General features: G+C 41.5%; 1 protein-coding gene across 8 annotated transcripts in view; it reads right to left on the bottom strand.

Moving 5' to 3' along the window:
- sh3pxd2aa (SH3 and PX domains 2Aa) overlaps nt 1-18,355 on the bottom strand; it is a 69,931-nt gene extending 51,576 nt beyond the window's left edge. For 4 of the 8 annotated variants that reach the window (XM_030095254.1, XM_030095255.1, XM_030095261.1 and 1 more), the window contains exons 1-2: nt 17,882-18,353; nt 10,858-10,938 (exon numbers count right to left, since the gene is read on the bottom strand). In XM_030095254.1, coding sequence (XP_029951114.1) covers nt 10,858-10,938; nt 17,882-17,977 — 177 coding nt within the window. In that variant the 5' untranslated portion in view covers nt 17,978-18,353. Of the gene's footprint in view, nt 1-10,857; nt 10,939-17,881 lie in introns of all 8 variants that reach the window. The other 4 variants (XM_030095258.1, XM_030095256.1, XM_030095263.1 and 1 more) reach the window with 2 other exon arrangements.
- Nucleotides 18,356-18,948: the final 593 nt, after the last annotated feature.

Genomic DNA, 18,948 nt, shown 5'->3' with positions numbered 1-18,948 from the left:
GCCGATTGAGACGCCCTCAGTGCAGGAAGGAGCTACCACAGGTCTTTCATCCCCACCGCTGTCAGACTGTACAATTCTACTGTGTAGAATATGTGCAATAATCCTGGACATTATAATATCCTGCACCCCCCCCCTTAAGAAATTCAGTGACACTTTATCATCCATTCACTCTGCTGTATCCATTTATTCCGTTAAAACATATTGTACATATTATATATCATACTGTATAGTTATATATCACATCATATATTGCATACTGCATTGTATATATCGTATATATTAATTTCCTGTTATATTTTTAAGATTCATGTTGTACATACAGTTAGATCTTCATTGTCTTGAGCTTCTATTATCAATCCTACTATGATTTGCACTATTACTTGTCAGTTATTGCACCATTCATTACTTTTGTGGCCGCTGTGTGTTCTATGTGCCTATACACCTGTAAATTTCTCCACTGTGAGAATAATAAAGTCTTCTATTCTATATTTACTGCTAAATGTGCAAAATAACATTAAACAGCTGCTGTCTCCTCTGGATTTCAACATGTTATTTTTTTTTCAACTGTAAAAGTGCAAAATCAAAACTGAAAACCCTTCTGAACAAAAAAACTAACAAGGTGCAGAATCTAAACTGAAAACACACCACAGTCTGCAGCAGCAGACACAAATCAATGATATAAACAAAACATACCCGATATGGAAACGGCACAAACTTACATGTCTATGGACGCACAAGCGGCAGATCAAGAGATAAAAATAGAAACTTGAACGAACAGACAGAGACACCGGATCAAACTCCACATAGCTTTACACGTCAGTATTCTTCTTCTTCTGACCCAAACACAACAGCTCTACAGTTACTTCTTCACTCCGCTCGAATTACATGCCATGTATACAGCCTTGTGAACAACAGCGGTCGCGCCATCCGCAGTTCTCTGAGAGCTGGTCGCGCTATCTGCACTTAAAAATCTGCTGCACTTTTGTACTGAGCCCTACCGGAACTTTTGGATGGAGCGTTCAAGTGAGTTCGGAAATTGCAATTGTGGTCTCTATTGTAAAATATCGGTGTGATCATTTCCAAGTTGTTTAACTGTATTCAATCATGTTATTAAAGGTGCTGTAGGCAGGATTCGGCATCTCCGCCATCTTGCTTAGGTTTACCTAAGCAAGATGGCGATTTGACCCATCTAAGATGGCGATTTGAAACCCAGCACAGTCAATCCTGTCCTGTTTTCTCTGACATCACGCCCTTACGCAAGTGAAGCCCCTCCCACAAGAACGTGAGACGAACGCCCCTCGACCAATCACGGTTAGAGCCTCAGGGGCTCTTCTGATTGGTCAAAGATACCTGGAGCTGTCCAGATTCCTTTTCAGCTCAGAACAGAGACAGATGGAAACGCTGTGCCCTCGCGGTAGTGCAATTATGCTACACTCCTAAAGGATTATCAATGGATACTCTAACATTTAATTCAAAGAAAACACAGAAAAATTAGCATTGACTAGCAAAATCCTGCCTACAGCACCTTTAAACAACAGACATAATTGAAATACTACAGACTCGTTTGTTCGTTTACACTCAAAAATGTAAACAAAACCCAATATCCAATAAAAATTGTTGCACATATTACATAATCTCCATTCACTTTAATATTAATATGGAAAATATTTATTTAAAAAAATTCAAATTGTTTTTACAAACCACCTAAATGGAAATATTCTTCATAAGCCCTCTACCTTCATCAATATTCCCAAGAGATTTTACTGTACCAATATTTAATAAAAATTCATGGAAATATCACATCATCTCTATTCACTATAATATTAAAGGTGCTGTAGGCAGGATTTTGCTCGTCAATGCTAATTTTTCTGTGTTTTCTTTGGATTAAATGTTAGAGTATCCATTGATAATCCTTTAGGAGTGTAGTATAATTGCACTACCGCGAAGGCGCAACGTTTCCATCTGTCTCTGTTCTGAGCTGAAAAGGAATCTCGACAGCTCCAGGTATCTTTGACCAATCAGAAGAACCCATGAGGCTCTAACCGTGATTGGTCGAGGGGCGTCCGTCGCACGTTCTTGTGGGAGGGGCTTAACTTGCCTAAGGGCGTAATGTCAGAGAAAACAGGACAGGATTGGCTGTGCTGGGTTTCAAATCGCCATCTTAGATGGGTCAAATCGCCGACGGAGATGCGGAATCCTGCCTACAGCACCTTTAATAAGGAAAAATCAATTTCTAAAAAAAATCAAATTGTTTTCACAAACCACCTAAATAGAAATAGTCCTCATATGCTCCTCTACCTTCATCAATATTTCCAAGAAATTTTACTGTACAAATATTTAATAAAAATTCATGGAAATATTGTATTATATATATTATAGTAATATATATTATAGTGAATTGAGATAATGTAATATTTCCATGAATTTTTATTAAATATTGTTACAGTAAAAGCTCTTGGAAATATTGATGAAGGTAGAGGGCCTTGTGAGGAATATTTCTATTTAGGTGGTTTGTGAAAACAATTTGACTTTTTTTAAAAATTGATTTTTCCATATTAATATTATAGTGAATGGAGATTATGTAATATTTCCATGAATTTTTATTAAACATTGGTACAGTACAAACTGACAAAAACTCACAAGTATCAACTTCATCTCTATCCTGAACATCAACTAAGTATATTCGAGTACTTACAGGCATATATTTTCAATGCGCTGTTTGAAATGAACCTTAGAAAAACAATCACCAGCCACACTTGCTCAGTCTTCTTCTCACACTGCTGTAGGCTTACACTCTGTCCAACTCACTACCTCCCCCTAACGGGGCGGCTGAGCCACTGCATGCATGCAGAGGCAGTACAGGTCACCGGTACTTTGGTTCCATCTAGTCCTCGATGATAGCACGACCCCATTTTGGAGAATACCATTTCTGGAAAAAAATATTGTCTTATTTTCGGGTCAATACGGTATATGTAGTTCTTTGTAAGCATGTGTGTGTGAGAGTTCGTTACAAAAACATCCAATAGCACCAGCTCATGGCCCAGCATGCTAACTACATCGTTTTCAGTGTTTCTGCCACAGTCGTGTAAATGGACGTCATTTTCAGAACCGTGTAAACGCAGACAGTTCTGAAACTAAAATGCAAAACCTGACTGCACGCGAACGTTCTGTCCTCCAAAACAAAACACGAGCGTGAGTCCAGGTGGTGAATTTCTCTCCACACAGAGAAAAAAAGGCAGCCAAAATAAATAATAAAAGAAACACACACACACACACACACACACACACACACACACACACACTGGTGCCAGTGCTTTGCTCCACTTCTCAGACTTCACTGTCTCCTTGGTAACCAGCACGGAGAGACGGCCGAGACGAGTTGTTGAAGAGATGTGATTGGACGACGGCGCTCAGCTTTGGACCATTGCTGCAAATGTTGGCATCAGGTTAAAAAAAAAAAAAAGAAAAGATTTGGTTCTTCTACGAGCTGTCGGAGCGAGAACGGGTTCCAGTGACATCACGTTGACAGTCCGTCTCAGAGCTCACACACACACACACACACACACACACACACACACACACACACACACACACGCACACACTCATCCTGAGGAGGACGTTAAGCTTCAGTCCTTCACTGACATTATTTAATTTTCATATTTAAGACTACTTTAGGACATATTTCTGAACAATTTTTGGACATAATTTTGTCTAATTTCAAAACATTTTTTGGATTGTGTAGTATTAGTAGTAGTAAAGTAGTAGTAGTAAAGTATTTTTGAATTACCTAATGGATATTTTGGATTAATTTAAGTTTATTTACAGGCATGTTATCAAGTAGATTTGTAAAAGTTTGAGCATATTTTTGACAAGCTTTGGAAATTATTTAGACTAGCTGTTAACAAATTTTGGATAAATTTCCAACAATTTCTTCATATACTTTGGACTAATTCTGAATATCATTTTTTAGACCCGATTTTGGGTGAAATGGGAAATATTATCGAAATTTTTTAGACTAATTATAAATCTATTGAACTAAGTTTGGCTTAAAAATAGACATTGTTTGGACTAGTTTTGGAAAAGATCTGTAAAAACATTTGAGTAAATTTGAAGTTTTAAAAAAAAGGGATTTTTTTATCCGTGTAACGTTGATATCATATCAGTTTGGTATGAGGAAGGTATCTGTATCACGTGAGACGTTTGAGAGCTGGTGGAGCTGCTGCCACCGGCAGAGGTCTCACGTCTCACGTCTGTGCTTCACGAAGCAGCCAAACAAGGAATCTGTTATTATCCATGTGAAAGAAGCTCAGGAACCATCCGAGGAGCTATTTCTGTCACCACACTGACACACATACCACATCACAGCCTTTATCTCAACCCCCAGTACGTCTGATGATTTGAAACACATACACACACACACACACACACACACACACACACACACACACACACACACACACTCCTCAGAATAGAGCCTCTAAATAAGGAGCTCGGACAGTCGGGACAGTTTCTGTGAACGACTCATGTCTCACTTCCTGTCTGTGGTCATGTGACTTTGAGGGTTCACCCAGGATCTCCAACCACACACACACATAAGTCAACGTGTGGAACATCTCATGACCGGCGTGACGGAGCAGCCATGTGATAGCAGCGGCGTTGCCATGGCCACTTGCCGCGGTGAAGAGTTTAGTGACCTCGTGTTTTTTTTTTGTGGAAAGCAAACATGCTGTCATTTACCAGGACACCTTCTTATCCACAATGCAACACAAGTTCACTCCTTCACATCAACACTAGTAAAGTGCAAGAAACTGAAGACCGAATAAAGAAACTTCTATGATCTGGATGTTAGCTGAAGTTCCATCAGCAGGAGGAAGATGCTCTCTAATCTGGATGTAGCTAACCATTTTTTTTTTTTTGCATGCAAATGCAAATCTGGGCTACTGTGGCTAATGTAAAGCTCTGCAATATGGGTTCAAATCAGAATCACAACATAATGAGCAGCTCACCTCAATAACCATGAATGGACGATAACTACTGGTTGACACAACACGAATGAGCTCATCGTGGAAGAGTGGCGTTGTGTATATGTCATACTTTCCACTGAAATTATGAATGTAGCGCAAATATTTAATGAAAGAAATGAATATTTAATCACAACTTTTTATTGTGCCGAAGTAAGCTACAATACTGACAGTTTAATTTATCAAGATTAGATTACACAACATCTCTATGTATCCTAGCTTTCACAGCAACAGACGTCCAAATCCAACACAACTGTGCTGCTAATGGAAATGTCTTCTCTGTGGGAGATAAGGCAGGAAAGTTCAACTGACTACAATTTAGTGGTAGACGACAAGAAACTCTCTCTGTCTACCTGTCTACTGTCCCTGAGCTACAAATGAGCCTAACTTGTTTACATCTCCTCCTCCTAGACTCTGTCGATATGAGACTAAACCGTCTGTTTTCTCCCCGCTGTTCTTAAAAAAGTTTCCCATCAACACAGCATCGCTGCAGGAAAGATCTGCATCCACACAACATGACAAGGACTCAAAACTGTGTAGTTCACCTGCCGGGCCTTTAGATGGCGCTGTCACACTGCCACAGAAACACCAAAACAGAGAAGAAGAAAGCTGCACATGCAGCGTGCGCGATGTAAACAAACACAACATAAGAAGACATGGCCTTATACTGAGTATACCAACATCGGCAAAATGGCGTTGGTTATCATAGTAAATTTCGGTTTTTCGTCCATTCCTAGTCTACGGGCTAATGCTACTTCCAGTTCGACATGTTTCATGACGCTGTCAGGAGAACTGAGTTCATTCAGGATAAATGAGGCTCCTCCTTCAGTAAGCAGGAGTTTGGTGAAAAAAAGAACTGTGAAGACAACCAAGCCTCGGCTATCGCAAAAGCTAACAGTTGCAACTGTGAAACTATTTTGGTTTTCAGTGAGACGCTGAAATCAAACAAAAATGTAAAAGAATAAACAGTGAATACAGTTTGGTGGATAATTTCATCATGCTTTGCTCTTCCAAAAAACAGTGCTCTTTCTCTTGACACTAATTTATACCAGAAGTGAAGTGGTTAGCTGTAAACAGTGTAGTTTATTTTAGTTTATTGATTTATGATTACGAGGACAGTCCCCTTTAATTTACGATAAAGTAAAAAGGGCAGCTTTAGCCTTCCAGCTATAGTCCCTGGCCAGTTTACAATAGGCAACCTAAAAAACAGCTGTTAAAATCTAAATTTTAGGGTTAAAAAAAAAACATTACAATTGTAATTACAGCAGGCCGAGGCACAAGAAAAAGAGACATACGGCACGTAATCTGAGCCTGTCAGTGTAGATCATACATTAGAGGCAATATGGGAAAAGACAGAGGACAGGAAGAAGAATCACAGAGGTCACAATTAAGGTCCATGCCATGACCATGTCACATGAAATACACATATAGTGACAAGTGTCAATGTGTACAGTTGTAGTTGTCTATAAGCAATTTTTTCAGTTGTGTTGCTCAGACAGAGTATTTGTGTGTGTTTTTGACAGTGAATTCCAATTTCGTATTGCTTTTACTGAGAAGGCTCCCTGACCAAAAGTGCTCTTCCTAAACAGAATTCGAAGATCCGCTCGTAAGCTGCTTCTGGTGATCCGATTTTTGGTAGAAATTCTGCAGTAGTTTGCGTCCTGACATTGACAGTGCTCCTCCTCGTGGTGTTAGACTCTGATGGAGTTCCGGTTGGAGAACTGGAATGGGACTTTCCCCGGCTCGTCCCCAGAGTCTCGTCTGGGGCCCTGAGCGGTCCGGCCGGCTGTTCCCACCCTGCAGCTGCCGTCCCACTGACAGCCACATGAGGCCGTGTTGACACATCCAAAGACACAGCTCTGCATCTCTGGACAAACCCTCCTAATTCCTCCCGGGAACCCCACCACGCCTCCGACGAGCACGCAGGCTCTCAGCTTTCACCCTGGTGTGAGGATCCAGACCTGCTGCCATCACTTTATATTTAGAGGCGACTGTGAGCGGCTGTCTGGGAAACCTGGAGCTAACAGTCCTGCATGCTGAACTACTGACAGCTGAGGACTTCTGTTATTATTATCCAAAAGAATATAGAAGAGTTAAATCAGAGACCGCAATGAACACTTTCGAATATGAACTGCCGAGAGAGAGAGGTGGGAACCCGTATGCTATGAATAAAATGTGGATGACGCATATGAGGAGCAGATTTTAGATTTTAAAAAAGTCGGAGTGTCTAACCAGGAGCAATGTCAACACACACACACACACACACACACACACGCCTCATGAAGCAGATATTTCTGGGGAGAGTCGATGGGAATAAGTCAGGTGTCAGTAAAATCTCTGTTTGTCCAGTCATTGCTCATTAACCGGAACGCAACAGAACCGGCTTCTCTGATTGGCTGAGTGGGGAATCGATACTGCAGATAAGAAGTTCAGTATCAAACTCAGTAAAGGCCCAGTTTCTGTTTGCAGAACACTAAAAGAGACAGGCTAACAGGACTATGCTAAGAGAAATATGCACAAAGTAGCTAAGGAAAACGCTAACAGAATTAACAAAACATTGCTTTAAAAAAATTAATGACATTTTCCAACATAACATGCTAGAACATGTACACTAGATTAACAGACACACAATAACTGATGCTATTGTATTGATGCTGGATTCTGCTAATGTAGTCAAGTAATTCAGTAAGCTTTAACCGTATGTTATCAGAAATATGCTAGCAAGCATATTAATATATTATTGGACGTATATAAGGATCTCATCAGTTTTCAGTTCCTGGTTTGTTTTCTTGGAAATAACGAAGCTTTTCTCCGATCTCCACTACCGTTTTCAGCTCTTTCTTTTTTTTTTCTCCAGACGTCCCACAAACAGCTCCACTGTGCTCGGTCGGCCTAAATTTAGCCCACCCTGCTGATCCAGTCCACCCGGCTGTGGGAAACACTAACATTCCCCCCCCCCTCCACCCCCCTCGCTCGGCCCCTGAGTGAAGCGAGGACCTTGGTCGAGGCCGCCCTGTCAGAGTGCCTGATTGTAACTCAGTAGAAGAGGTCCAGTGTTCGCTGTCCTTCCTCCTCCTTCACTGCCGTAAATAAAAACAGAGCGGCCTTCATTCTGCCCCGCCAACAAAGCACCCCTCATCAGGGTGAGTTACAGCGCGTCCACTGAGCGCCTCAAGGACAGACGGGCCGCACAAGAGGTTCGAAACATCCTTCAGAGCCAACATCACTAATGTTGTAACCAGTAGGCTGACAATAATGCTAATGCTAACAGAGTGTCGGAGCGCTAATCATTGTTTTCAGTGACGAAAAAGTAGCAGGTTAATGCTAATTTTTTGTTGTGTTGTTGAGTGACTCAGGTGGTCGGCTAACGTCACACCATTCTGTGTGTGTTTTATTTCTGCTGACTCATCGCAGTGGTTTGGACGCGGCCCAGTCTTAAACCGAGCTGTTCCTGTAAAACGCTTCAGCTTTATGGGACAATTAGGCCACAACCCAAAGCGGATTTGAAGGTTCTCACGCTACTTTTTACATGCTTTATTCCTCCACTGAGTAAAGACGACATCTACCGAAGAAGTAGAACACGTTAGCGTCGCCGCTGCTACCTCGCTATCATAACACGTTTTCACGTTAGCATTGAAGCCGCAAGCTCACCGTTATAAACTGTTCACTACCTTGATGCCATTTTCTGTTTTTCAATGTTACATTTTCACTTTTAGCTTCAGTTTTAGCGTGAAAGAAAAATCTAAGCTAAAGGTAAAACAATAAAGTTGTGATTTTAATGGTTGATGACCTGATTGTGAAGCCTAACTTCTATTTTTAATCCCTGAAATGTGAGTTAGGGAAGAATAAGGCATTTCTCTGTGAAGTGACAAACTGAGAACATAAGATGTATTTCTGAATATAACTGTCGCAGTGTTCCAGGTTCATTGTGCTGCCGTTTAAAAACACATATTAAATAATTTTACCCGTGCGGGGGCCGCAGTGGGAGGTCAGTTAGATCCCGGCGGGATTTCAATATGCTCCACGAAACCCTGAAATTAATCGAAGGACAATGGTGAAAGACGGCAGAGGGAAGAGGAAGGTAGTTTTCTCTCAGCAGTGATGTGGGACCAGCCCATTTTTACCAAAGTAAATGACTCCCCGCAGTGCCATTCTGGCAACATTTCACATTAATATATTCCCTCTATTATCTGTAAATGGGCTCTTTTTTTTTTTCACTAAGTAGCACTAACATGGCCGCTGTTATATTTTACTCTGGGTACAGCGGATGTTAGCTGAGCTGTCAGGCCTTCCGTTCGTCAAGAAATCAAACAAATGGGCAAGAGTCTCACATCAAAGCCCGCAGGCTTTGGGGACAGAAGTCGGTCAGAACAACATCTGTGGCTGCTCCGGGTTGAACGGACGCCTGTGGCCAAAGCCAGCATGTTTCCAGGAAACCGGACGACTCTGGGTACTACCAGAAAAAAAAAACTGCCCAGGAATCCAAAGTTTGGAGGAGCCTTTGCATGATCTGTTGGGTGAAAACTGCACATTCTCTGCAGCACAGAGAACAGCGTTATATCTATTTGCTATATTTTAGCAGTATGTTATATAATATGATAAGAGTATGTAATAATATCAATAAAATAACTACCTTGACTTTCTGCTGATTCCTTTTGACCAAGATTTCTTTTTCACATGCTGGGAAAACCTGCCCCCCGCCCCCTGTTGTCCTCCTTGGATCCACTCTGAGTGAGTCTCATAAATCTAAAATAAAGCTGAGGACTTTAACACCAAAGCGGATTTAAAAAGCAGCCAAACTTTCAATCAATGAAGAAACTTTGACCCACAAGCCCAACAAACTCCATCCTTCTACGAATCATTCGGGTTCATTCCCTCCCTCTCGGACGCCGTCTGTTTATTATTTCACTTAGTCTTTGTCTCCACCGTGGGACCAATCAGCTGCAGTCGGGAAGGGGGGGGCATATTTCATGTCATCAATAGGACCTTTCAAAGAGGAACCTTCCCTCTGCTGATTGGAACATCATTTCCTGCTGCACCGGCACAGTGCTGCCATTGACTTATGCTCGCTGGAAAGCTCTTATACTTTCACTAGTGACCTGCAGACCTCAGGAGCTACAGACATACATACATATGGTCTCAGCTTGCCGTGGGCTGAAGGTGTGTGTGTGTGTGTGTGTGTGTGTGTGTGTGTGTGTGTGCATATTGGGGGGCTAAACAAACAACAGTCAATCTGAGAGACAAAGAAGGTTTTCACTGCAAACTCTTTCGTTCCAGGAGGGAAGCGTCCAAAAGACAGAATTAGATTCATGCAATGTCTCTTTCGTCCAGCAGGTGGCACCACTGAGTCGCAATGATTAGGCCAAGTGATATTATAGCTACATTATAGAAGCTCATTACACCACAGGTGCCATAACGTGGAATCACAACCAGTATTACCCAATATTAATTTAAAGAGCCAGCGCTACAGTTCACAGATTTTGACTATCGTTGCATCACAGTTGACCCAAAAATGAGTGAATTCCGTTGAGTGAGTCGGTTCCTCAAATGGTAAGTGAAATAAAGTGAACATGGAGCACCTATAAAAACCCACCAAACAGATGAGGGGTGTCAGCAGCGCCCCCCCTGCAGACCCCCTGCACAGTGCACTACATTTACCTGAGGAACATTTCTTGCTTGCACGATGAAAAAAAGTACAAATCTGTCAGCCCGCTGACGTTTTGAGGGCAAAGCGAGACAGGAAAAGAAGACAGCAGGAGGGAAAAGAGACGATCTGTAACACGAGACCCGCTCAGCCTCAACAGTTTCACAGAGTCCACCAGGTGAGGAGGCCTACCTGAAGGTCGAAGAACTTGCTGTATCTCCTGTAGATGATGTGGGACGTGTTGTCAGAGTACGTCACATTGATGAGATACACCTGCAGCAACAAGAAAACACATTCAGAATGACTTTCCACACATCCAATCTGTCCGAAACGCAAAAACAAAGTGACGGCTCTTCCATATTCATTCGTCAATGGATTTCATGGCCTCCAGTTGGGGGAAGTTCTCATTGTTAACAGTAAATGCTAATTTTATCCAGGCTGTTTCTGTGTGCTTGGACTCACTTCAAAAGTGTGTCAGGCATGCACTGAAATCTAGCATGACGCCACCGTGAGAAAGGAAGTCGCTGACTTTCCCTCATGTGAAAGTGACATAAGAAGGACAAACTGAATAGAATCGGTGACGGAGCTCCAGGTTCAAAGGTTTGAAGGAGCTGATCTGCTGCTGGCGGTGTGTACCCCCCCCCCCCCCATGTTCACACATCCCCCCGTCACACTGCAGCCACTGATTTGTTCTGAGCAGGGCGATTAGCTGCGATGGAAATGTGCTCTGCAGGCAGAAGGTTTTCCTCCAGCTGCAGTCTGCCATGTTTCTGTGAGTGTGTGTGACTTGTGCAGCATTATGAGGACTCCAGGGGATCAGCAAAGAGCCTGTTTCTACTCATCAGCAGAGTGAGCGGAGAGCTAACTACCAGTGCTCTTGACGAACTGAAGCGTCGTCGGCAACAGCAAATCATACACTTCGAAAAACACATCTTTTCAATCACACATCGCCGAGACGTTACAGTTTGTTTTGACTGAAAGCTAACAGCTGCGCCGCTTCAATGAGCCCTTCGGCGCGATCGTACCGCTTTCACGGGCTGAGATACATCCCCTGGAACAGAGGTGTCTTTTGTGCACCTGTGTCCAATTGGTCCAGGATTATAGGTCCCAAAATGAGATCTTCTGATATGATTTATATTCATTGTCCATTTAAAAAAAAAAAAAAAAAAAACGTCAGCATACCGATCACAGCCATCTTGTAAACACCTGGATGCAGTTCATCTGCTGTTTCCTGTGTGTTTTTACAAAAATAAACACAAAACCACTTTATGTGCGTTTGGGTTTGGGTTGTGCTCCATTGTTTTACTTTTTTTTTTTTTTTTTATTTGTAAATTGTTTGTAAATAGTTACATGGGTGTGTCTTAGAGTTCATTTCTTTGTTCCACCTTGTAAAGAACAGTTGAGAGAACATTTTTCTGCTGTAAAAAGTCTCATTCCCTGCTCTGCTGGGTTTTTATGGGATGAATCCTGTCTGATCCCATTTCCAAATGATTTTTTTGTTTTCTCTGAAATTTACTGTTTAAACATTCAAGTGACACTCCTGCAGCCGACATATTCAGATAGCTCAACTTGTCCCGAAAAAAAAAACAAAAAACAGTCTGATCCATGATTCTGTATCACAGGGTTAAGGTTTTACAGGCATTTTTTTTCCTAAAAGAAGAATTTCAGGTCTTCAAAAAACAGAAAAACATGGCTTAGACCTGACAAAGGTTGAAGAGCCAATTAACAGAGAGCAAACTACCAGTGAGCTAACTACTAGCTGTTGTCCACACAACACATTTCTCATCTCGTCTTTTGATTCTGTGGCAGTTTCCCAAAATCCCTTCACGCTGTTTGGGAACTTTCGTAAAACAATGATGTTATCAGAGCAGGAAGACGTGACTGCTGAGGGGACAGAGGATCTGAGAACTACAAACCGACAGACCAACGTTTCCCTTAAAGAAACACAACTGAAGAAAGTATTTTACAGTTACTGGTGTTGTTTTGTATGGAGTTATCGCAACTACAAAGTAACTAGTTCAAGTAATGGTGACATAGCTGTAGGGAAATAGAGCTTTTGTAATGTCATCTGGAAGTCCAGCTTATGGCCCACGGGCCCCATTTTGGAACCCTCCTGCTAACACAAGGAGAATGTGGACTTGTTATTTAAGGGTTTGTCACGCTCTGATTTGACTGGTCCGGCCCACTTTGAGTGTAAATTTAACTGTATGCGGCCTGTGAAGTGAACCAGTCTGACCCCTCTGATGGAGATCAAACCTGAAAACATCCCAAACCCTCAGAGGCAGGCGGAAAGAAAAACACCACCAACAACCATCCACCCAAAAATATCAGCCTGCTGCTGAAGGCCCGGCCAACCCCGAAATAAACTCACATCTGCTGCTGCCTCCTCTCAGGATGAAACATCTCTCGCTAAAGCTCCATTTTTCACCTCCTGGCTGTGTTTTCCTCACCTTTCACACTAAAGTGAAATAACCTGACATGAGTCGGAGTACGTCGATTCGTGAGGGCCCACAATGACCCGGATACTCAGAAATGTCAGCTAATGAAATAATTCCAAGGAGGAAAGGGAGTCGTTTTCACAGACGATCCGGGAATCGCTCTTGTGACAGCTTGCAGGGCTTCGCGGCGTGTCCAGACCGATGGAACATTCCTGAATCGGGCTGAGATGTGGGCGAGATGGGCCACGCTCCAACCTCGACGTCTCTTTTCTTTTTCATGTTTTTTACACGTAGAAACAGAAAGATCGAGGAGACGGAGGAGAGCAACTCTGAGAAAGTGACTTTCTTTGCCTCTGAACTCATAATCCATCCAGCTTGTTTTACCCAGAATGCATTAGGAGTCATTACCGCTGACCTAATTGCTAATTAGCACCTTTTAAGCAAACATTCTTCTACATCAATACCTGAATTTCCACTAAAAGTACCCAGAGCCTTTCATTCCAGCAGATTTACGCTAATCAGCTTTTTTTAAGAGAAAAATAACGAATGGAAACGCAGTACACCTCCGATCCAGAAAAAGCTTCAAGATGTAAGATGTTAGTTTTTGTGGCTATTTTGGGGGAATTTTTCATATTTTTTTTAAAGGATTTTGACACTTTATTCATTTAGTTGCTCACAGTCACAGTGTGTTTCCAACTGTCAGACCAGGTGAAACAGACGAGCCATATTTTTTCTTTTTTAATTATTTTTTCTGTTTTCTTTTTCAGTTGTTTCCATTTCCATCCTTCTTTACTTTTTTAAACCATTTTTCTGTTTTCTTTTTTCCATTTTTTTATTTTGGATCATTTCTGTTTGGTTTTTTCTTTCATTTTCCGTTTTCATTTTTCTCTTTTTTTAATTTTACTTTTCTCAGTTTAGTTCTTTTCCTTTTTATATAATTTCCCAATTTTCTTCTTCCCTCCATTCCCCAATTCTTTCTTATTTCCGTTCCACCATTCTTCCTGTGTCATTTTTTTGAGGAACAGTTTCACCTCTTCTTTTTTTTTTTTTTTTTTTTATACATTTTCAGAAAATCCATCTCTTCTGGCTGTTTGAGCTTTTTTACCTTATTCAGCTCTTTGTACCCTGGAGATGAGAGCAGTTTTAAAAATCACTGTTGAATGCAAATGAATGAAAAATTAAAAGAGAACGCATATGTACTACTAATATTCTGAAATCTTCATGGATATTGAGTACAGTTTTTCCGAATGAGAAGAAAATACTCAAAAACGTATCGGGAATTCAAAGTTTTTCATACATTTATGTTTGTATTAAAGCAAAGTTTTTCAGTGGAAAGAAATTATAATTTTTTTTTTGGAGAAGTGTTTTTAAAGCATTTTTTGATGTGTGACACATTCTATTAGATGAGTCTAAAACGTCATTCAGAAGGCGAAAAAAAAGACAAACAAGAAGGAAAACAAGGATGAAAGAGGATAAAGAGGAGAGGCTTGAGGGGCTCGGATGTCCCAGATAGGAAGAGAAGACGTTTGTTATTCCCACAAAGAGAAAAGTCTCGCTCCCACTCGGATTCAAAGACGGAGAACAACAATCCTCCAGAATGAACAAATTGGACATCTGATTATTCCACTGTGTTCATCTCCGATATTAAAGTTACCATAACTTTGTCTGACATGCGGGAGATGAAATGAGGACTAAAAGAGTTCAGAAATGCTCCGAAAAACTCACAGTTATGGAGGGAAATCTGCTCCATGTGTCGCCGTCTTGAGAAGAGAAGGAGGAAAAGACGAAGGCGGGGAACCGCCTAGACGACTAAATTTAAAGTCTCCCGTAAAACAGACGCCGTGCGCAGTTTCAGACCATCAAAGCACGAATGGGCCAAACTACAAAGAGGAAGGTTGGAAAAATCCTCGGCGTTAGAGTCACGTCTCTCCGCGAGAGGCTGCGGCCGGGCCGAAAATACCCAGCGTCTGGTTTAACCACAGCAAAACGACAATGAAAGCTGTGAAAACTAAGTGCTGAGTGAAAAAAAAGGCCAGATGGGGATCATTACTACGACATACATGACAGTCTGAATTCCCCTTGAATTCAGAATAAAAATAAATCCAGTTGAAACAGATTAAAAATGGCCATGTAAACCCCCCTAATGCCACATGAAAATGACCATTCCCAATTGAATTTCATTCCAAAGTAAGTGTCTGGTTTATTGTGATTTTAAAGAACAATTGAATAATTCCTCAATCATGTCCTGTCGCAATGACTGACATATTCCAATATGGCTGCCTGGAGCAAGCATCAGTCTGGAGCAGAGACGATGTATTTGATGAGAGCCTTTAAAGAAATAGATGTAATGAGTTGGATAAAGAGTGGATGGATGGAAGCATAAAAATGCAGACTGTTTTTAAACGCCGTAGTATCAAAGTTAATCAAGCAAGAAAGGAAAGAAGCATAAAGTGGAGCTTGTTTACTACCTGTAGACATAGATATGTTTACCGTCCAAAAAGAACCTTTGTCAAGATGTTCTACAGCCAGTAAAATGTTTCTGTGAATGAGTTAAAAACTGCTGTTATTCACCCAAAATAACACATCTGAAGGAGTCCAAATCTCATTTAAAAACAAACTAATAAGCTGTTGTGAACAGCAAGATTAATGGAGGCGGCCATTTTGAATGATGTCATGAATCTCCCATGATTCTCAGTTCAGTTTGGTTATTAGTTTGGGGTTTCAGGGTGCATATTTATGACTGTGATGCACTTATTTTTAAAAACTTATGTGAAAAAAATTCTCTTTTGATCTGAAACAACATAAAAGGTCGAACTGCCTTTTTATTAATCCAGTTTAAAAGTTTAACAAAAAAAAATCTTATTGTAAGCGGTTACATTTGTATGACTGGAGTTTACTTCTTTGGACTGATAAAACTTCTTGTTTACTCACCCAAACATTCTGACTTGGTCAAGTTGTTATTGCTAATGAACCGATATGCACTTCCAGACAGCTCCCACTATTGAAGCGTGCTACTGCTGACCGTGGATGCATTATAATGCTAATAACAATGACATTTTCCTTTCCACCATATGCATTGACCCTGTTTGGCTCAATTAGCAGACTGCAAAGCTGATTTCCAGAACAACGTGTGAGGAGACCTCCTTAGAAAAAACAAAAACCAAAGGCCCAAGGCAGGAACAGAAGTTCCAGATAAGCCACCAAACTGAGCTCATTGTAAGATAATTACAGGCTGGCAGTGTCATTTTTAACACAAGAAAGCAAAGAAGCCATTAAACTGTGGTGAGAAATGAAGACAAAGAATGAAAAGACAGTTCCATCTGCCATGAGAGACGATGAAAAGCTGCTGAATGAGCGTCTGTGTTCAGTCCGTCAGAGTCAGACACGCTAAAGACCATCATGGGAAGAAAGGTTCCAGGTGTGTGGAAAGCACCTTGCTTGACATAATGCAAATTTATGAGCCTGAATTATGTTGAAACACTTTATTTATGGATCACAGAGTCTAAAACTAAGTTGGAGGAGCTGACGCTGCTTCAGTTTGGGAAGCTGCTAGTATTAGCATTAGCATTAGCAGTGAATGACTTTATACCTAAATTGTTTTAACTGTCAGTATGTCTGTGTTTGTCTACTATCTTTTGTATATAGCCTTTGTACATATTGTCTTTGTTTATGTTTTATTTTGGTTATTCTTTCTTTATGTATAACACCAACCTGCCAAGGGGTCTGCAGATGGAAATTAGCCTAAGGCTATAATCTGGAATATTTACATTTGTTTAAATGTTCATGAATATGCATTGTTCCCCATTTTCTCTTGAACAATAAATAAATAAATAAATAAATAAATAAATAAATAAATAAAATACCTTGTTGAAGAAGTTACATGGTAGCATCACATGGCTAGCTCACTGTTGTAACATATTTACACATTAGCATGAGTTTTTTTTTTTTTTGTTTTTTAAGAAATGAACTCCTTTTCAGGAGAACACACTAAACTTTTGTTCAGTTCAGCAGCATTCTTTTCTTGACTCCTGATTATAAACTGCAACATCCACTAAAGCCAGATAATCCCACCACAATCCTCAGGATTGCATAGAAGTTTATACAACTTATTTTTGGATTCATGCTGGATACTAAGAAACTTATTATCAAAAAACTCCAGATGATATTCCAGATCAAATCAGACTGTGAGGTCCTTAGTCTGATTTATATATATATAGACTACATGAACCTGAGCTATCTACATTTGTATAAAATTTTGTTTAAAATATAAAGTTGATGAACACATTCAGAGTAAATAAAGAATACTTTATTAATCATATTTTACAATGCCTCTGCCATCCAATATAGTGTATTTTATCTCAATTAAATTGATGAATGCAAAATGTTGAACCTGTTTAACATTTATTTATTTCATTTTTAAGGAAACTGATCAACTTAATAGGCACAGTGGAGGAAAATCTGTATACCACTGAAGACCAGATCAGACAGGGATGTCCACCTCAGTCTGGATTTGTCCCAGCAGTGACTTCCTGAACCTGAAGTGTTTTCAGCTTTGGTCTGATTTGTTTTCTGTTTGCTGATTTTTAATGAAATGATTAATGAAACATGTTGGCGTGCTCGCAGCCCCCTCCTCCCTCTGCGGTGCCTGGCTGCACGTTGCGGGGCTAAATGGTGCGTTTAGGCGTCAAGCAGAGAGCGTGAACAGGCCGGAGACACATCTGAACGGAACCGGCTGCGTGCGTGCGTGCGTGTGTGAAGACAACAGCGGTAAAACTCACGTAGTGCTTGGACGGATTGCGCCTCTTCTCAACGTCCACGACTTTGACGTCCAGCACCGTCCGGAACTGCATCTTGACCCTGCAAAGGCTCTGCATGGAGAGGCGTGCGTGCGGCTCGCGCGCGCGCTGCGGGCCGGCGTGCGTGAGGTGCTTACGATGAGGATCTCACGGCGGAGGGATCACCGCAACCATCGCTGCTGTGTCACCGGGCAAAAACCGGAGAGGAGCCCGATGCGGAAGCTCTGACGCAACCGAGCATCGATCCGATCGGAAACTTACCGATAGTCCGCGCGTGTGTCGCGACGCGCCGCGCGCACACGGGGGGGCAAATAATAATAATATAATAATAAATAATGAGGATATAAGGCTGCAGGATGGAGGCGATCTCCTGAGAAAGGAGTCAGTGGAGGAGTCTTTGTGTCTGAGCAGATCCTGGAGATCCTTCCAGAGGAGCCGGAGGTCCGCGCGCCGAGCGGCTCCTGCGCACGGATCCTTCTTTCTTTTTTTTTCTTTTTTTTTTTTTTTTTTTTTTGGGGGGGGGGGTGTAGTGGGATGGGCTTCAATCACGTCCTCAGGGCTTCTCAGAATAAATCTCACGACCTAAAAAAAAAAAAAGAAAGAAATATAATCCACTGTATCCTCGCCGCTCGCAGATCATTCATTCAACTTTTCCTCCCCCAGCTTGAAAAGGTAGAATCGCAGGAGACGAGGAGGAGGAGGAGGAGACATGTGGCTGGTTTGGAAACATCTCTGGATGACAGATGACGGTGATTAAGAAGAAGGATCCTGCTCGGTGGCTGAGGAAGGCAGCGTGGTGAGAACTGTCCTGTGTGTGTGTGTTTTTTTTTTCTTCAGCTTTCCAGGCAACTATGGATACAGATGTTAGAGAGGCGACCAATCAGAGCAGAGCTGCTCTGCATGAGAGGCCAATTAACGGCCAAACACTGCCCCCCTGCGCACGCACACGGACACACACACACACACACACACACACACACACACACACACACACAAACACACATCATGACGACTGTGTATAAGTTTGTGTAGTTGGACCTGTAAATGTC

Source organism: Salarias fasciatus, chromosome 6 (genome assembly GCF_902148845.1).
Source record: "Salarias fasciatus chromosome 6, fSalaFa1.1, whole genome shotgun sequence".
Lineage (NCBI taxonomy): Eukaryota > Metazoa > Chordata > Actinopteri > Blenniiformes > Blenniidae > Salarias > Salarias fasciatus.
This window is presented reverse-complemented; position numbering and strand designations above follow the sequence as displayed.